Source organism: Lolium rigidum, chromosome 5 (assembly GCF_022539505.1).
Source record: "Lolium rigidum isolate FL_2022 chromosome 5, APGP_CSIRO_Lrig_0.1, whole genome shotgun sequence".
Lineage (NCBI taxonomy): Eukaryota > Viridiplantae > Streptophyta > Magnoliopsida > Poales > Poaceae > Lolium > Lolium rigidum.
In genome coordinates, this window is record NC_061512.1 from 163,031,216 (window position 1) to 163,050,807 (window position 19,592).

Consider the following 19,592-nt stretch of genomic DNA (forward strand, 5'->3'; position numbering starts at 1 on the left):
TAATGTTAAATGAAAAAAAGACAAACACGGTAAATGTGTATGCATACCATAGGGGTTCAGGGACATCATGAATAGTCATATTTGCCTTTTCCATTATGGTTCTTTCATCCGCAAATTCACGAGTTATCATGAACTTGATAGCAACTTGGGTCAACAATTGAGTTAGCCTGAAAATAAATTGAGTCGAGTGTGTTTAATTGGCAATTGTATTATAACAGTAAACAATCCGTGTTTTTTAACAACTGTCGGACAACAATTTTATTATGGCAGCAGCAAGATAAATTCTCAAATCAAAATAACACAAGGTTCGCTAGCTGAATCTAAGCAGTCTGGCAGCTGCATTCATAGGAGCTTTCCCTACCAGCTACATTTATGCAAGCCTGGCTATCACAGCACAGATCGGTGCCTTCAGTTTCGAAGAGTTACAATAGCATTACTATCTGTGATGAAGAAAACAAACCTAAAACACATTGAATGCCAATAGAACATAGAACAGTACCTCGTTTTGTCGCTGCGGATAGCTATCGCAAGTTCTCTATTGAATTTTTCAATATCAGTGTACCTAACGCAGAAGTCAAAACATCTAACACGCTTCATAAACTCCATCTGGGCTTCAAAGAATGATACTGTCATCTCTCCGGGAACTTCTCTGTCATCGTAAATATATCTACAGAATCCAATACCAAATAGAGCATAGTTTTATGGTTCTATACTTTCAGCAAAGAAAACATATTCGAGTAAAAAGAAATAAACAGTACAATGGAACTCATGCATGACTTACTCCTCCAGAAACTTTCGGAAAACACGCTCTACCCATGAAATTTCTGCAAGCTGCTTCTGCTTCTGTAGCCTCTTCAACCTGTTCTTGTCGTTTTTCTTGTCTTTCCTCGCCCTATCGACTACCCATTTTTTGCCCTGGTTCATTTTACAGTTAGCCAAAATGATTCCAGATGTCAGTCTTTAAAGGCACTACTGAAACTTAGCGCAAACTCACATTTGTATTGGGCTGATCATCAACTGGAAGAGGAACGAAATTGCTAGTGAAATAGACCTCATCTTGGTAGACCTAGTAACTGCTTGTTAATAAGAAAGAAAATATCACCTTAATAGTGCAGTACAAGATCAGTATACACCTGAGAGAGGGATTTCCACATAGCAGTTGGAGACTCTTTTAGGCGATCATTATCTGTTACAAGCACGTAGAAGACTTTGCCATGCTACAAGAACACAATGCATATATGTCATGTGCCTTAACATTTTAACTGAAAATAAGTTGCCATTCTGAAGCAAAGCTCTAACCTTGTAAATAAGGTCGATACGACCTTTCCTGTACAATGCAGCAAGTTTCCCTTCAAGGAGTTCAGCATCCAAACAAGTAATGCCATAGGTAGTTAATTCAGCCGTGGAGTTTTCCATAAACCTCTTGACCAGGGTATGTGGATACTTCCTCAGCTTTTGAGACGACGTATCACCAATAGTAAGGATAGTCCGTGTTTCCTGTATTACAACATGGAATCATCTAATTAATGCTAGTCAAAAGATTCAATCGTCGTATAATTCGATGGGAAGAGCGATACCTCGGGATCGACTATCCAGCCGTGATGGAGCGGGAATTTGATGAACTGAAACCCCGTGCTGTGCATGGTAGGAGCGAAATCATCCGTCCTGCAACAAAATTATCACATCAAATCCACCCGCACATTTGCAACACCAACCGTATAAAAGGACATACCATTTCGTATTGAATGGATCAATGTGGCTCAAGCCTAGCAAACGTGTAGAAAACATATCTGGGAAGTTATCAACAGGATCTCCTCCCAGAGTGAAGAAGAACTTATCAAAATCCTTTGGCTTCTCATAAGCCCCTGGGTGGTCGCGTCCGAAGTCCATTTCCTTGCTCATTATACGAATGAACTGCTGCACCAGATCAGACCGGGAGATGGAATCGACTCCGTCGTCGAGGTTGAGGACATAGTTCTTCTCCAGAAGAAAGTAGTTGCACACATCAAGCAAAGGAAGATATGCGCTCGAAAGGTCATGGCACACAATACGCATCTTTCGGCCCCTGAACTCAACATCCTTCAGCTTGTAGAGCATGCTGGAAGGAGCTAACGGTGCTGGACTCATTGTAGGGTTGCAGGCAGTGGCGAACCTAGGAATAAACAGAGGGGGCTGACTTATGACATGCAGGGGCGAATTAATCTAGAAAAATTCAGCGATGGGGTCGGCTACTTTATACAATAATATAATATATTGTTAAACCAAGTAATACTCTATACCATAATGTAGCGCTAAAAGACAATAAAAACGATGAAAGTGTGCATAAAATATGGTTACATTAATAAAGGTTGTGCATATCATTTAGATGACGTGCTAAATTACTTCCTTGTTCTTTATTATTAATGAAGCTATTCTGGATTAGATCTTCGCGGTGCATCTGCAATGATCTTTTGTTGATATTTAAATCCTGGCGGTGTGGTCCGTAAGGTCCACTAGTTAAATATATTTGTCCTATCTGGTCTTGTTACTTAGGATTCTTTGTATATTCTGGAATCCATTTCAGCTCAGCCAGACCATAAGGAAGTTCATCCAGGTTCTCTCGGCACTGAATTGATCGAAGATTTAGTGCAATTTGTAGGCTGCCTAGAAGTTCCTACATCGCCATCTAATATTTTTCTGTACACAAAACGATCCGTAGTTTGGAGAAATCAACGAGAAGACATCGCAATTTATAGAGTCAGACTAGATTACTCAACAAAATTTGATCCGTGAGCCCGCATGCCCTAGAAGTGAATTTGGTGGAGCATTACCTAAACTCAGCAGAGAATTTGCAGTTTCCGTCAGCGTTGTCGCCACCGGCTGCCGTCCTCGTATCCGCGTCGCGCTTGCGATTGATCCTGCAGAATTGGGCTTGCGTCGCGATGGTGCCGCTGCCAGCAGTTGGTCTTTTTTTTTTTGGCGGTGTGTTGCGGCGCTAGGAGATTGGAGGAGACGCCCGCACCTGACAAAGACACGATCTCAGGAAGCTAGCAGTTGGCCTAAATCCCTCACGTATGGACCCATGGGCCATGTTCCGCTGACTTTTGGTTTTGGACCACTTAAAATGTAAAATCTGAAGCTGGGCTGGTGCTATTCGTTGTCTAATTGGGCTGATATGGGGTCAATCGATGTTGTGAGCTGGGGTCAGCTAGCAGAGGATATCGGAACCGAATAAACTGAGTTCAGTCTCCCGAAAAACGAATTGAGAGTGCATTTGGGCACGGCGCAGAACAGAAACCGTAAACCTATACCGAACTCGCGAAAATCAAACGTTGCGGGAAATCGATTTTCGCGATTGCAGTCGATTTCATCCGATCAAACTTAATTCGTTCATAATTCACAATGATAGCGGCAAAATAAATCCGCATTGGACCTACATTAAGTACTACGGACCTAATTAGACTAGAAATTAAGCTTCCCAGAGACTATACTGTCACCAGGCGTCGGTGGAGGGTTTATGACCGCCGGCGGTTGCTAGGCGAGGACGAGCGCCGCCACCTCGATGGCCGCCGCGCCGGAGGCGCTCCCGCGGAGCAGAGGCGGTCCGTCTGCGTCGTCATCATCGTCGCCGCTCGGGGGCAACGGCGGCAGCGGCGGGCTGCACGCGCCGACAGCGGGGGACGCCTCCGCTTCCCCAGCCGCAGCTGCAGCCGCAGCCGCCTCCGCGCGCGCTTCAAGGCAGCGCGCCATTAGGTCCGGCCACTTGCGGCCGGCCCGCTTCCATGCGGCCTCGGAGCGCGACCGCCTGGCGCGCTCCGTCTCCGCCCGTACGCCCGGCGAACGGTGACTTGCCCTTCCGGCGCCGGATCGGCCGCCGCCCCTACCCACGCGTCTTGCACACGTCATTTCGGACGGCGGGGTGGTGGTCGTAGCGGCGGAGCGGCGTCCGAGCGTCCGGGATTGCTCGTCGGAGCGGCGGTGGGCTGCGGCGGCGGGAGAGGAGCGACGGGAGGGTAGTAGGGTTTCCGAACCGAACTCCCCTCCACGAACCCTTTTAATAGGGGCCGTGCGATGAGTTTCGCGGGGCCCTGAACTTCCAGTTCGGGCCGGCCCATGTTTACGGGCTCTGATCTGCGCGCATTTCAGCCCGAACCCGTAAATCCACCGGAAAAGTTCGGTTCCGGTGGGATTTACGGGCTCTGTTAGAGATGCTCTTAGGTGCAGCCCTTCGTGTTTCGGTAGGGATCATTGATGTGAATTGCACCCATCGCATGTGTTGGATGTAGATGGGCTGAGCCTAGTAAGGCAGCCCATATGACCTACAATCTCTGGCTTCCTACGCGTGGTAATACGGTCGGGTCGGCTCTCCTCCCAGGCTATACTAGGACTCTCTCACAGAAGTCTCAAGTCCGCCTCTCTCAAAAAAAGTTCCTTCTGCTGCGCTACTCTCTAGTCTTCCCCATCCTGGCGACTGCGTGCACATCCATCCGGGAGAGCAGGCCTCCGAAACCCCGTCCGTCGAGATCTTGCACCAGGAGACGGGTGATAAGGTTTTTGGGGAGCATCTCGGCGCGACTGCTCGCTGCTGTTCATGTTCTTCGCCGGTTCGACCGCTTCCTTGACAAATCCGACTACACCATGGGCGACATCAACGATTCCCATGGTGGTGTTGATGCTACTGGTGCGACCTTCCTTGTCGCGATGCACGTGATTTTCCTCTCCTACCTTGCACTGCTACTTGTTCCGCGTTCAGATCTGATGCATGTGCTTAGTCTGATGTGTGTGGTTAAATATACTTGTGCATCTGTAATGTTGTTGTAGACAGTTAGACAGAAGTGGAGAATGCACCGTAGTGCTAACCATTGTATTGCTCTGCTTATATAGTACATCGAGGGCCGATCGTGCAGATCGTGCACGAGTGGGGTTAGTGTACATGCGTGAGGTACAGGGATGTGGCCAAGTCATTACTAGAGAGGGAGACTGGGTCAGCTAGAAGCAGTTATGCGTTGACACCCCGCCGCAGCTGCAGCGTCCGGTGGCCGGATGCACAAGCTGGAACGAAACTCTTCGAAAGCAGCTGTTGGAAGGCCCTTCGTCATCACGTCAGCGTACTGCTGTGAAGTAGGAACATGCAACACACGGAGCTGGCCCAAGGCAACCTTCTCGCGGACGAAATGGATGTCGAGCTCGATGTGCTTGGTACGCCGATGGTGAACAGGGTTGGCAGCCATATAGACGCTGGAGATGTTGTCGCAGTAGACAACAGTGGCCTTCGGGACAACGACGTGGAGCTCGCCGAGGAGCTGGCGCAGCCAGCAGCATTCCGCGACGACGTTAGCAACAGCTCGGTACTCCGCCTCGGCGCTTGATCGAGACACCGTCGGTTGGCGCTTCGAGGACCAGGAGATCAGAGCATCGCCGAGAAAGACAGTGTAGCCTGATGTCGATCGACGCGTGTCGGGGCAGCCAGCCCAGTCCGCGTCAGAGTAGGCGACCAGGTCGAGTGTCGTCGAGCGATGAAGATGTAGGCCATGTTCCGTGGAGCGGCGCAGGTACCGGAGGATGCGCTTGACAAGCATCAGGTGCTGCTCCCTTGGGTCATGCATGTAGAGGCATGCTTGGTTGACGGCGTAGGAGAGATCGGGGCGAGTCATTGTGATGTACTGCAAACCCCCGACCAGGCTCCTGTATTCAGAAGGATCAGTGACGGGAGCACCTTCAGCACTGGAAAGTTTGGCTCGCGTGTCGACCGGAGTTGATGCTGGCCGGCAACCAGTCATGTTGGCGCGGTCGAGTAGCTCCTCTGCGTACTTGCGTTGCGAGAGGAAGAAGCCAGAGCTGCTGCGTGTGACGCTGATGCCAAGAAAGTAGTGCAATGGGCCAAGATCTTTCATCGAGAACTCGGCGAAGAGTTTTTGTTGAAGCCGGTGCAGCAGTGCCGTGGATGACGCCGTCAGGACGATGTCATCAACGTACAACAGAAGATATGCTGTGCCCTGGTCGCTGTGGAGGATGAACAGGGACGCGTCCGAGCGTGCTGCCGTGAAGCCGAGGGAGCGAAGAAATGCCGCGAAGCGCTCGAACCAGGCGCGCGGCGCCTGCTTGAGCCCGTAGAGGGACCTGTCGAGGAGGCAGACATGGTCTGGACATGTGTCGTCGACGAAGCCAGCATGTTGCTGGCAGTAGACGCGTTCCGTCAGGTATCCTTGTAGGAAGGCGTTGTTGACGTCCATCTGGTGTACTGGCCAGTCGCGTGATGCAGCAATGGACAACACAGCTCGAATCGTGGCAGATTTCACCACAGGACTGAAGGTTTCATCGAAATCCACTCCAGGGCGTTGGGAGAAGCCGCGAACGACCCAACGGGCCTTGTACCGCTCCGAGTGCCATCAGCTTTGAGCTTGTGGCGGAATAGCCATTTCCCTGTGACAATGTTAGCACCAGGGGGTCGCGGCACTAGCGTCCAGGTGTTGTTCGCCATTAACGCCCTGTATTCTTCCTGCATTGCTGTTAGCCAAACGGGATCACGCAAAGCTGTCCGCACACTTTTTGGGATGGGCGAGATGGTAGGTGTGGTGGCTAGATGGGCATATTTGGGATTAGGCTGGAAGATGCCATTTTTGCCGCGAGTGATCATGGGGTGTGTGGTTGCGAGGGGCGCGTGCGGTGCATGGCATATGGGAGATGGCGGGTCTGGTGGCGTGGCTTGGGAGGAGTTGTTTGGGGTTTGAGACGAGGATGGGGAGCCTGGCGAGCGAGGTGAGTGGTCAGGCGAGCTAGGTGGTAAGTGGTCAGGCGAGCTAGGTGAGCAGCGGTAGGTGCCTGGTATCCCCGCCGGAGTGGGAAGGGTGCCAGGTCTGGATGGCTGCGGGAACCGTGTGGCGGGTGCATGGTGATCGAGGTCATTGTCACCGACATGGTCAGGTGTGGGTGGCGAGCGGAAGGGAAACTGATGCTCGTCGAAGAAGACATGGCGGGAGGTTAGGACACGCCCCAGTGTCTTGATTGAGGCACCGATATCCTTTGTGATCTGGAGAGTAGCCGAGGAATACACACGGCGTGGAGCGTGGAGCGAGTTTGTGTGCGGCAGTGGCAGTGATGTTTGGGAAGCACAGGCAGCCAAACACTCGAAGGTTAGCATAATCTGGATGTGTGCCGTAGAGGAGGTAGAATGGGGTCTGGTTGTGGCGAGGTTTGCAGGGGCGTCGGTTAATGAGGAACGTAGCAGTGATCAGGGCTTCAGCCCAGAACGCCGGCGGCATGGAGGCGTGAGCTAGCATGGAGCGGACAGTGTCATTGAGCGTGCGCAGAATTCGTTCAGCACGCCCGTTTTGAGGGGAGGTGTACGGGCAGGACATGCGTAGCACAATGCCCTGCGTGGCAAAGAAGGTTCGTGTGGCAAGATTGTCGAATTCCCGTCCGTTATCTGTCTGTAGATTGAGGATATGCAGGTTAAAGTGGTGCCGTACAAAAGTGTGAAAGTTGCGAAGGGTGGGGAGCGCGTCAGATTTGGCACGCAGAGGGAAGGTCCGGGCAAAGTGACCGTAATCATCGAGAACTACTAGATAGTATTTACAGCCGGAATTACTAAGTACGGGAGATGTCCAGATACCACGGTGAACTAATTGGAAAGGGAAATACGAAACATGAGCTGAATCTGAAAACGGAAATCTATCGTGTTTTCCTATTTGGCGAGCACTTGCGAGGTGTGGGCGGGAGCGGCGTTGGTGGTTGGAGCAGCTTGACGTAGGGTGAGCTTCGGGGCATCACGTCCCGGATGTCCAAGGCGTTGGTGCCGGATGTCCACGGCAGCGACGGCGAGGTTGTGGTGGAGGGTGGGTGCGGTGACGGGATAGAGATCGCCGTCGTCATCACATCGGAGGAGCTCCGTCCTTGTGCGCCGGTCCTTGACAGAAAAGCCGAGATTGTCAAATTCAACGTTTATAGGATTTTGTCTAGTGAGGGCTTTAACGGAAACTAAATTCTTGATGAGATCGGGACATACAAGAACAGAATTGAGTGTGAGAGGGAGGCGTTGGTGGGGAGGGTGGTGTGGCCGGTGTGCGTGACGGACGGAGATGAGCCGTCGCCAACAACAATACGAGAAGAAGTACAGGGACGAGAAGAAGCGAGTATACCTGACGACGAAGACATGTGCGAGGTGGCACCCGTGTCCATGTACCATTCACCAATCAGCGGCTGCGACTGGGGCGCGCCGGCCAGGTTGTTGAGAGCATGGATCAGTGCCGTCTGATCCCAGGCTGGTCCAGTTGGCTGCAAGGCTGGGGCAGCCGGAGTGCCGTAGTGCATGGGAGCAGCAGGCGCAGGAGTGTAGTGCGATGCAGTGCGGCGAACGGAGAAGGAGCGCCGGGCGTGGGCCAAGGATGCCCGAACCAGGCGCGTGGGGCGCCAAGGCATGGCCCAAGCGTGCACCATGCCGGTCCGGGGCGCCGTGCCCGGGCGGGTGCTGGTGGAGCCGGTGGGCGCGCATAGCCTGACGAAGAGCCTGACGAAGAGCCGCTGTTGTGGCCTTGTTGGTGCGCGGGCACTTTGCCCTTGTCCTTGTAGCCGTTGTTGCGTCCGCGCCCACCATTGTTGTTGTTGCGCCCGTAGCCGTGCCCACCCCCGCCGGAGTGGTTGCCGCTGCCGTTGGTGCCACCATGAGGTTCGCGGGCGGCGTGGAGCGCAGTGTCAGTGGAGCTGTCAGTCGATGCAGCTTGGCGGCTCTCCTCGAGAAGGAGGAACGCGCGGCGAGCGAGGAACGAAGGCAACGGCCTCTCGCATCGTCGGGATGGGAATTGCATAGTGCGGACGCGGGGCAAGCCCACGAAACATATTCAGCACCCGATCGCGGTCGGTGACGTGCTCACCAAAGTCGGCGAGGCGGTCGGCACACTCCTTGAGCCGGGCGAAGTAGGCGATGACGGAGGACGAGCCTTGGTCGATGCGGCGGAATTCGGTGGCGAGGAAGACGACCTGGTGCTCGGCGTTCTCCAGGAACGAGTGGCGATTGAGCGCCAAATCTGGGCGGCGGTGGCGCCGCGCTGATGTACGAGCCCGAAGATCTCCGGGCTGACCCCGTTGTAGAGCCGGGAGACAACGTGGGCGTCGTCCCGGGAGCCGGTATGCCGCCGCCGCGCTTGGAGGGTCGGCGATGTGGTCGGTGACGCCGCACTTGGCGAACATGACCTCGAAGAGGGTCCGCCACCGGGTGTAGTTGGGCGGGTTCGAGGCTGAGGACGAGCGGCACGTGCTGGTTGATGAAGACGGTGGCCAGCGGGGAGGTGAGAGCGGCGGCCGTCGGGGAGATGGAGGAGCCGGCAGGGCGTGGAGCCGCAGCCGTGCCGTCGGGGGAGGGGGTGGTGAAGGCGGAGGGAGTGAGGAGAGGGCTAGTGGTGGGCGGTGCTTTGAGGGGTGTAGAGGGGCCGCGGCTGGAGGGTGGCGGCGGCGGTGGGGCGGTGTGGCCATGGCCGGAGAAGGGGATTTTGGGCAGCGGAATTGGGGATTTCACAGGTCAGGAGAGATGTGAGCGTCTGATACCATGTAGACAGTTAGACAGAAGTGGAGAATGCACCGTAGTGCTAACCATTGTATTGCTCTGCTTATATAGTACTCCCTCCGTTCCTTTTTAATTGACTCGGATTTAGTACAAACTTGTACTAAATTCGAGTCAATTAAAAAAGAACGGAGGGAGTACATCGAGGACCGATCGTGCAGATCGTGCACGAGTGGGGTTAGTGTACATGCGTGAGGTACAGGGATGTGGCCAAGTCATTACTAGAGAGGGAGACTGGGTCAGCTAGAAGCAGTTATGCGTTGACAGTTGTTTTCAGTAATTAAACTCACTCGAAAATTGCCTAATAATCTAACAGTTTCTACATGAGATTCGCCGACATGTCTCAGGTTTTGCTATCCCAGTGATAAAAATTGTACAATAGCATACTAGATAATATAAGTTGGCACAAAGTCACAAACATTACTATTGTCTAAAGAATGTTAAATTAATCATTTAAAAAAATGAATGTTAAATTAATGAAAAAAATGGAAGATGATCGTATCTAGCTAGCAGTTACATAAAATACATATGATGTTAGAATTTATTTGACCAAAGTTACCTAGGAGTACGAATGTACGATGCAACTGCAAAGTAATGCCCGTGAGATGTGGAATCGTTGACTTCCGTGCGATGTGTGCCTGCTCGCTGCGCGTTGGCCGTCAGCGCCAATAAAATTATGGGCGCCAGACCAGGGACGTGGTTTGGGAAAAAGAAGGGCGAGGTAATCACATCCGCGCGCAGGCTGCTGGCGTGGCTGCCGGTGCTATGCCGGTCAGGAGCGGCGACGTGCGGATCAGGTGCCCGAGGGCCGAGGCGCTAGGGTTTTGTAGGAGAAACAGAAACGGAGCAGCTGAGCAGATCAATCCCCTAGCTTGGCTGCTTGCCTTTCTCCTCTTTTTTTTTTCTGAGGTATGCCTTTCTCCTCTTCTTCTTTCTTCTTCTTTCGGGTTCTCTATACAATATAAGAAAAGAACGATTTGTGTTTAGCAAGATACTAGTAGGCTTTGGCGCGGCGGCATCTTTTGTGTATTTTTGAAAATGCACTAAACATCCGTATTTGGCAGTTTCTCTAAATGGCGTAAATATGCGGTAAATATATTAAATTGGCAAAGTTTTTTTTGTGATAGAAGCTGTGGTGAAAAATTATCGCGAGAGGGGGAAAAAACGGCACGCCAGTGGCGGCATTTTTTTAGTTTTTTATATATTTTGAAATTGCACTAAATATCCGTATTTGTCCGTTTGCTCTAAACTTCGTGAATGTTCGAAAAATATATTAAATTATCATTTTTTTTGTGTATCAATGTTAAGGAAATCGGTAATCGTTAACTGCTCGGCCGGCTTGGGAGTAGCGATTAATCGGAATTCGGACGATTAACTGATTTAATCGGTCGGCTATTAATCGGTGCAATCTACACAAATTAGCACTTAAAATAATTTATATAAGAAAAATAATAGTATATGAGCCTCTATATTTCTCTCCCTACTTCTCTAAAGTCTAAAATCCTAGAAAAACTTCTACACTTCTCCTCCATGATCTAATCTTTAAGTTGAGGAGCGAATCAGGATCCACTAGCCGAAGCCGCGCTCCTTCCTTCCACTTCTTCTCCTCTCACCTCTGAAGTTTATATTCTCCCACCACCTACCTAGGGTAGGTCCCCTCTTACACCTCAACCACCTAACCTATTGAAGGTGCCCGCTAGTTCCTGGACGAGCTCTTCATGGTGATCGAGCTTCTGTAATCTGAGGTCTGGGAAACTATGAGTAACTGGTCTGGGAGGGCAAGAAACTATTTGGCAACAGTGGAAATAAAGCTATTGGAGGCTGCAATCAAGTGGGAGCTTCGCAAAATCTACTTTATTGGGGAGGGGTAGCGCCTGTATTAGCGATATGCATTGAAAATATTGTAACTTTTTTGACCAAGTGTGGTAGTTAATCGGGAAAATACCTAGTAATCGGACTTTCGGACTGATTAGTCGGGCTAAAGGATTAACACAAGAGATTAATGGTAATCGACACGGTCAAGCCCCTAGTAGCGATATCGGCCTAGTTTTTGAACAGTGGTATTTTTGAAAATGCACTAAACATCAGCATTTGGCCGTTTGGTCTAAAAAGCGCAAATATGAGGTAAATATATTAAATCGGCAAAACTTTTTTGTGTTAGATGTTGTGGCGAAAAATTACCGCGAGAGGGAGAAAAACGCCGCGCCCGTGGCATCATTTTATTGAGTTTTATTTTTATTTTGAAAATGCACTAAATATCCGTATTTGGCCCTTTGCTCTAAATGTCGCGATTGTTCAAAAAATATATTAAATTGTCGAACTTTTTTTTTGTCGGAAGTTGCGTCAAAAAATTAACGCGAGACAGGAAAAACGGTATTGTTCGGGTACTGTTCATGGCGACCAGCGCTGTACATCGAGTACTGTTCAGCCACCGTCACTGTTCATCAACACTGTTCATTGTAGGACACTATTCAGCAACTGTTGCTATAGCAGACATTGAGTTGCTCATAGGCTAAGAAATCAGCCAGCTTTTATATAGGTATCTATCATAGGAGCATTTGCTCCCACTATGTGAATGTACATTTCGAAGTGACAAAAAAATTTAAAGTAAAAATTTTCATGTACATCTACACATTTTATGTTCGTGCACAAGTTTTCAAAAGAAACTAAAAAAATTTGTGGCTCCTGTAAAAAAGACAAATTTTGATGCTATAACACGACTACGTACAGGACATTTTTTTGTCTTTTTTATACACGCCACATAAAATATTATTTCTCCATGAAAACTTGTGCACTAACAAAGAATGTCACGATATACACCAAAAAATTTATGTCAGATTTTTTTGACATTTTTAAATTGTTTCTTTAATTAATTTGTATAATGGGAGCATTTGCTCCTATGAGCCAAAACGCCACCTCCGATAGGGTATGACATATTGCTTATTCGCGGTAAGCATCTCTACCAAACCTAAACTTAGCAATTCCGGAAAAAAAATTCCTCCAACACGATGACCTGTTTGGGAGGAACCCGGGCTACCAATCGGCCTCTTTCATCCTCCCAACCAAACGGCTGGCAACCGGCCACCCTTAGCCACTCGAGGACCAAACAGCCCCTACGACGCTCTCGACCTCTCTAGAGTCCTCCAATCAGCCGGAGGACGAAGCCCCTGCACTGCACCCTACTCTCTATCCGCCTCGGCTCGCCGGAGGACAGCCGCCGCCACCTGCTCCCTGAAGATGGACGCCGTGGGCGCCCGCCTTAGCCGCTCCTCCACGCGGTACGGCCCCGTCGGCAGCAGCAACGCCTCCTTCAGCGGGACCGTCAGGAAGTGGCGCAAGGCGTGGGCCCCACTCGCTGGCGGGGCCAGCGTAGGCGGCGGCGGCGGCGCGGGATCCGCCTCCGCCGGTATGGGCCCCATTGGGTGCCCCAGGGGCAACAAGATGGTGCTGCTCAAGTGGGCGCCGGTGAACGGCGCCGGCGCCGGCGACGGTAACGCTAACGGCAAGGAGGTCGCCGCGGCCGCCACCAGGCGGCGGTACGTTCCGGTAAGGCTGCTCGAGCTCCAAGGATTAGGTCTTTTCGGCTGTATGGATGCTTCCTTGCGCCCTTGTTGGTTCGATCTGCTCTCGGAGGTCGGACAATGTCGCAGTTCTTGGCTTCTCCCCGGTCATAGTTTTAGGCACAATGTAGGATGGGATAGGGTCACGCGGATTCTTCTTGGATGACTTCGGTACCAACAACCAGTGTCCGGACGATGGTAGATGTAGGATTTGGCATTCTACTTCAGCTTGGGTTGCGCTAGGGTTTTGGGGCGTAACCATTGTAGGATTTGCTAGATTCGAGTTGATGATAGTACTAGGCCTTGCAATTTTAGCAACACTCGTTCAAGATGGGTCGTGGTGGTTCACGAATTGTGGAGATTTCTGAGTGAATTTTCTATTTACCTGTGAATCTGCCTCGAGGTTTAGCCTTGTGGTCAGAAATTTGAGGATTAGTGGCGTTCCTCAGTTAGTCAATTTAGTAGTTGCACTGATAGTTAAACTGAAGGCCATTGGTTGATTACCTGGTTTTCTTATCTTTATTTTAGTTCGTGACACCTATAATCAGACATGTTTTGAAAAAAAGAAGTCTAGTTTGCTTGGTCCGATTTGAACCCAAAACTATGAAGCTGTCTATATTAAACCCTGAAATTTCTAAAACAGTCTATATTAAACTTCAATTACCTAGCATTTCCTACATCTAAGATTATTTCACACTATTTGAAACCCCGAAAGGAAAAAAAAAGTGTCCAAAACAGAGATCTGGTTCATGTTGCATGGTTTTGGAAGTTCTTAGTTCAAATCAGACCAGGCATCATAGTCCAGGATTTAGAAAGACTTCTTTCGATGCTTTACAATTGTTGGGGAAATCTAATATTCTCTTGTGGATGCAACCAATTTTGGGTAGGACTTAATGCTCTTTTAGTTTGTTCCTGTAGTCATTGTCAGTGATGTTGAGCTTCAGGTTAGCTTTAGTTAGAGGCTTCGATCCAGCGGATGCACTGAATTTCTCTAGAACTATGTGTGCACTGAGAAAGACTGTCATCAATGCCTATCTAGTAAATCTAGTTGCTCGATGAAGATGCAACAAATCCAGGGTGACTTCAGTCATTTCATCTATTTAGAATTAGTTCATCTTTTATTTGGGAAACAGATATAACTGAATAGACCCAATTGATACATCAAGTTATAAATTTTCAATCATTTCATTTGGAAGCTCCTAGCAACAATCTACTGTTGAGTTCATTTCTTAGATCTATTGTGGTAACCTTTTTTCCCTTATGCAAGTAACTGAGCAAGGATCCCATTAATCATTTTGCACAGAAAATTAAGAATGCACCTCTTAAGCTTTTTTTTCCCCTTGCGTGACATCAATGTCAGTTTTTACGGTTATCAATAGGGCATTCTACTTACCACTTACCAGAGAGATAAAACGCGCACTACATTCTCAGTGATAAAACTCATGTCTCAGTATCCTCTTGCAGGCTTTGCCGCAGAACCCTACCAGAAAAAGTGGCAGCACCGAGCTAAACTTGAACCTTGGTTTGGAAGACCCAGATGATGACAGCGATGCTGATTTGAGCGCAGACGAACAACCTGACTCGAGCAGCACCCCGCGTTCGGAAAACCGTCTGAAGAGGAAAGTGTTTTAATTGTCGACCTCGCAGATTAGAATCTAAGCAGCTACTCCATATAGCACAGGAGTTCTGAACCATGTGCATGCGAATGCGTTTGCAGTCGTAACCTTATTAGTGCCTCAGCATCTAGCTTGTATCTGCCACCCTCCCTTCTTATTTCAGTAAAGACGTACTGATGTTGTTTCGTGCTAATGGGAATGCTTATCACATTGTTATTCTTGTATAAATTGTCATGAGGTTACGAGGGAACTGGCAATGTACCACCTTGTTTAGCTTTTGTTACGTTGTAGTCTGTTTGATCTACTTCAGTGGTTGGGCATTTCGCAGTTATTTTCTGAAAGGAAGACATTTCACAGTTCTTGGCTTCTCCGGGTCATTACTTTAGGCGCACTGCAGGAGGGGAGCGGATCATGCGGGTTCTTCTTGGATGAAATTGGTGCTAAACTTAACAACTAGGGCCTATTGAATCACACTGTAGTACGGAGTGCTAGATGAAAATGTAACATCGAGACACATGATGGGAAATTAACCTAACTAGTATACAAGAAAGACAGATAGATTCAACCATTTCAAGTATTTTGGGAGACTGATGTCGTAATAAGCCGAACTGATAAAGTTCCATTTTTCCAGTCATTTCACCCTGAAAGTAGCTAGACCCTACTGTTTGGGTGGATCTATTCAGCTAATCCCTTTCGCCTTGTTTTTTTTTTCAAAATGGGGTGCCCCTGCCTCTGCGTCAATTGATACATACGGCTCTTTATTAAAGTAAGTCACACCAAAACAGTAGTAGCAGTACACAATTATTACAACTAATGGATCAATTAAAGTCTTAACACAGATAAGCCACCTAAAAAAAGCTAGAAGAAAAAAGCGATTGAGCCATTATGATGTGAGCCTTTTCTCAGACCGCCAACCGCACTGGCTGTAGAAATCCCGTGCGACCGTCACCGAACGGTTGCACCCAATATCCATGTCTCGATGTTCCTCCACCGGTTGCAAGAAGGATCACATATGGATCCAATGAGTGGCCTCCCTTTCGCCTTGTGTCAAACTGACAATGAATATTAAGAAAAAATCCATACAAATTTTGAGCTTAGAGCATCTCCACTCGTCCCCCCTATATGGGCTTCGGTGCAACCGTTTTAGGGCCCATATGGGGGGCGCCAACGGTGAAACTAAATAGGGGCCAGGCGGCTGCCGGTCGCGGCCCCTATACATAAAAATTTAAATTTGTAAAATATAACAAAATTCGAAGAAAAAGTAAATTCATTGATAGTTCAGCCATTTTTGGCTGATATTTATACAAATTTAAAAACATAGATTAAAAAAAAACTAGCAACTATCGCCGTCGTGCCCTAGCCCTAGGTGGCGGTACATCGCCGTCGCGTAGTCCTCGCCATCGTCGGCTCCTCCTTCGGTTGCGGAAGGTAGTTGTTGCAGCCCTAGCCGGCGTCGCCGCGCCTCCTGCGCGGCCTGCTGGACGGGCCAGCCTCCTCGTCGTCGTCGAGGTTGATGACGAGGCCAAGGCGACGGCGGCGCTCCTCCTCCTCGCGTCGGTAGTCCGCCGCGCACCACGCCTCGTCGAACTCGTTCGTCGCCGCGAAGGATTCCAGCTGGGCTTGGTGCAGCCCAGGGAACTCCTCCGGGTCGTCGTCCGCCTTGACGATGGACGCCGCCGCCTTGTATTCCGGCAGTGGCGTCCACTCGCGCTGGCGCGGCGGAGATGGCTCGCAGATGACATTGGCGGGCATTAACATTGCCGCTGAAGACGAGCAGGTGGCGCTGAAGACGTGCAGATGCATTAACGCCGATGCGACTCGACGTGGAAGGCGAGCAGGCGGTCCTGAAGACGAGCAGACACATTAACGCTGACGCGGCTCGACGCAGAAGACAAGTAGGCTTTGACGGGCGCGGAAGGCGATGAGGAAGACGACTCCACCGACGCTGACGGGGCGGGTCCACAGCATGCATGCGTTTCCCGTGGCTTCTCTTTCGCGTCGTTTCCGCCAACACGCGGCGCGCCGGCGCCCCCCACTAGCCTCCTTTTCTACTAGGTTCAATCTAGAGACACCGAATATAAAGTTGAGCCGCACTGGCTAAAAAATATTTTTGGCGGCCGCGGAAATTTGGGCGCCTGCACTCCCCAAAGTTTGTTTTCTTCTCGTCTTTTGCTTATCCAAACAACCACTTAAGTTTTGTTGCCTTCTCCACCCGGTCCACCACTTCCACTAACCTCCAAGGTCACCTCACGTCGCCACCGCTGCGAACGGCGGCGGAAGCCAGCTTGCTCCTCGCAGCAGCTCACCATAAACGTAGTCGGCTCCTCCCCCTTCCTTCTCCAGGGGGATTAATCCCGTCGTCTCGCCTGCTGCCGGTTAGGGCTCCTCCTCTAGCCCCTAGCTTGCAAGGGCAGAATTCGGAGAAGAAACGGAGCGCAATTCCGTTAGCGAGTAACCAGAAGTCCGGATCTTTGATATCCGTATCGCGATTAGACTTGGATTTGCTTCACCTCTTCGAATTAGGAGTGTGCCCTCGATTGGTGCCTTTCGTCTGAAGAAATTTGTCAGCTTTGTCCAAGCATCAGGTTTGTCTTTGCGACTTAGGGAGTTACTACTGAAGAAATCTAGCCACTAGTCTGCCTTCCCTCAGTTATACTGAAGAAATTTGTGTGCTTGGCTGAAGTTCCAGATCTTTGCAGAGAGACCCAGCTGACCTGCTCACATGGAGCTCTGGAGCGTCGCCTTGATAATGAGCTTAGGGAGTCTAGCTATACATTGGACATATTTGTGCTCCCTAGTCTTCAGAGTTTTGCCAAAGCTGCTAGGCTTCACTCCCAGTTCACTGAAGAAATTCTGCAAAGATGTTCATCAACCACTGACCAAGACTATGGGCACATGGCCAGAGCTGCCTCAGGACATCTTAATGGGTATCTTCGCCACACTTGAAATGCCTGACCTTATACGTGCTGGCGCCGTCTGCCTCTCTTGGCACTCTGCATTTACCAGCCTACGAAGCCTTGGGCAGTATAAACTGTCGCAGACGCCGTGCCTCCTCTATACTTCTGAATCTGCAAGTGATAGCTCTGCTTACCTCTACAGCTTCAATGAAAAGAGATCATACAAGTTAACTCTTCCAGAGCCACCTATCCGCACTAGGTGTTTGATCGGGTCCTCTCATGGCTTGTTGGTTACTGTTGATGAGAGATCTGAGATGCATCTTGTCAATCCGATCACATGTGAACAGATTGCTCTACCTTCAGTGATCACAATCGAGCACGTGAAGCCCATCTTCGACGAGTACGGCGTTCTCCACAAGTATGAGTTCTCATGGCACACTGGAATGTGTGGTTGTAACTCATCGTGGATCTTTGCCCTTGACAAGCTGCGGGAAAAACTCCAATATAAGGCGTTTGTGTTCCCTGATGCATCCACGGGAAGCTACATTGTGGTGCTCATCCATAATCCGTTGCGCCGGCTCTCTTTTGCAAGGGTAGGGGATGATAAATGGACCTGGCTGCCACCTCATGATCTCTACTGTGATTGCATTTACAAGGATGGCCTGTTGTATGCTGTGTCCAAAACAGGAGATCTTCGCACTTTTGATCTTAGTGGCCCTGTGATCACAATGAGGACGATTATAAGCACACCCAGGAAGTATGAACATGAGTACGTGTACATTGTTCAAGCTCCATGGGGTGATCTTCTGCTCATTTGGAGAGTCTTTGAGGATTATGATATAGAACCTGACCCTGGGGCATCTGTGTTTTGGAATACTACAGGATTCAGAATATATCAAGTTGAAGCTGCGGAAAGTGGACTCAAGGAAATCAATTGCTTGCGTGACCATGTTTTGTTTCTTGGGCATAATCAATCGCTTTGTCTCAGTGCTGAAGAATACCCGTCTCTTAGGGCAAATCATGCCTACTTTACTGACGATAATGCGTTGTGGACATTGGGATTTAAGAATAAGCAACGTGATATGGGAATTCTCAACTTGGATGATAACAGCAAGGAAGAACATGTATCTCCTCAGCTTTGTGACAACTTTCCGGCTCCTATTTGGATTACACCTGATCTTAGAAACATGAATGTGGCTTCAGGGGCTGCTTGAAAAATAGTTCAGTGAGCTAGCAGTTATGTGGGTTGCTAGGTTATTGTGGTTCCTGGAGGAAGTCATGGACAAAGTACTCAAGTGATCACTTGGACCCAAGTCTGTACACACTAGCTTTGACCTAGTTGAATAAATAGTTTGAGTTTTAGTTTTTCTACCCATGTTATAATCATGTACTTCACAATGTGCCAATGGAAAACTTGAGGAATACCCAATTTCGCCCTCTGGTGTGTGTGTGTGTGTCTAATTTTCCTTTACAAATTTTTTTCTCTTGAAATATTAAAATTTCCAAAGATGCAGATATGTATTTGTTTGTTTGGGCCTGTTTGGTTCCCAGCCACACTTTGGCAAGTGTGGCTGGAATATTGGATGCCACAAAGTGTGGCAAAACTTAGCAAAAAAATTCATTCTATGACAGATGGACCATATGGATAACAAATTGTGGCAATGCTAAAGTATGGGAACAACCAAATAGGCAACGTATGTTGTTGATGATTTCAAGGGTGCAGGTAAGGGAAGAGTCCTTGATTCATCACCAGAGGCTGCATTGATCTCTCTCACTCCTTTTCTTTGGGTTAGGGATAACAGGGCCACCTACCATGAGTATTCCTGGATGTTAAATAATCTGTGTTATTCTCCTACTGTGATTGAATGAGATGGTTCTGTGGTATTCTCCTTTTGCACTGATGTTGTGGAGAAGGCAAGTTCGTTTAAATTACCTGAAGTGTGGAGGGAGAACCAGTGCTGGAGATTGTGTTGAAGGGGATTAA

The 19,592-nt window shown here is 49.3% G+C and overlaps 2 protein-coding genes across 3 annotated transcripts; both read left to right on the forward strand.

The window, feature by feature from the left end:
• The first annotated feature begins 12,612 nt into the window (after positions 1-12,612).
• LOC124654847 lies at positions 12,613-14,984 on the forward strand. The gene is made up of 2 exons (XM_047193831.1): positions 12,613-13,081; positions 14,560-14,984. Exons 1-2 carry the CDS (start codon positions 12,773-12,775, stop codon positions 14,725-14,727), a joined length of 477 nt encoding a protein of 158 aa, XP_047049787.1. The 5' UTR covers positions 12,613-12,772; the 3' UTR covers positions 14,728-14,984.
• A 1,919-nt stretch (positions 14,985-16,903) lies between these two features.
• Positions 16,904-19,045, forward strand: LOC124654689 (probable F-box protein At4g22165). Of its 2 annotated transcripts, none has more exons than XM_047193688.1 (2): positions 16,904-17,296; positions 17,395-19,045. In XM_047193688.1, the coding sequence occupies exon 2, from the start codon at positions 17,434-17,436 to the stop codon at positions 18,820-18,822; it is 1,389 nt and encodes a 462-aa protein (XP_047049644.1). In that variant the 5' UTR covers positions 16,904-17,296; positions 17,395-17,433; the 3' UTR covers positions 18,823-19,045. The 2 variants fall into 2 exon arrangements, with proteins under 2 accessions (XP_047049644.1, XP_047049643.1); XM_047193687.1 differs by having other exon boundaries at positions 17,411-19,045.
• The last annotated feature ends 547 nt before the right edge of the window (positions 19,046-19,592 follow it).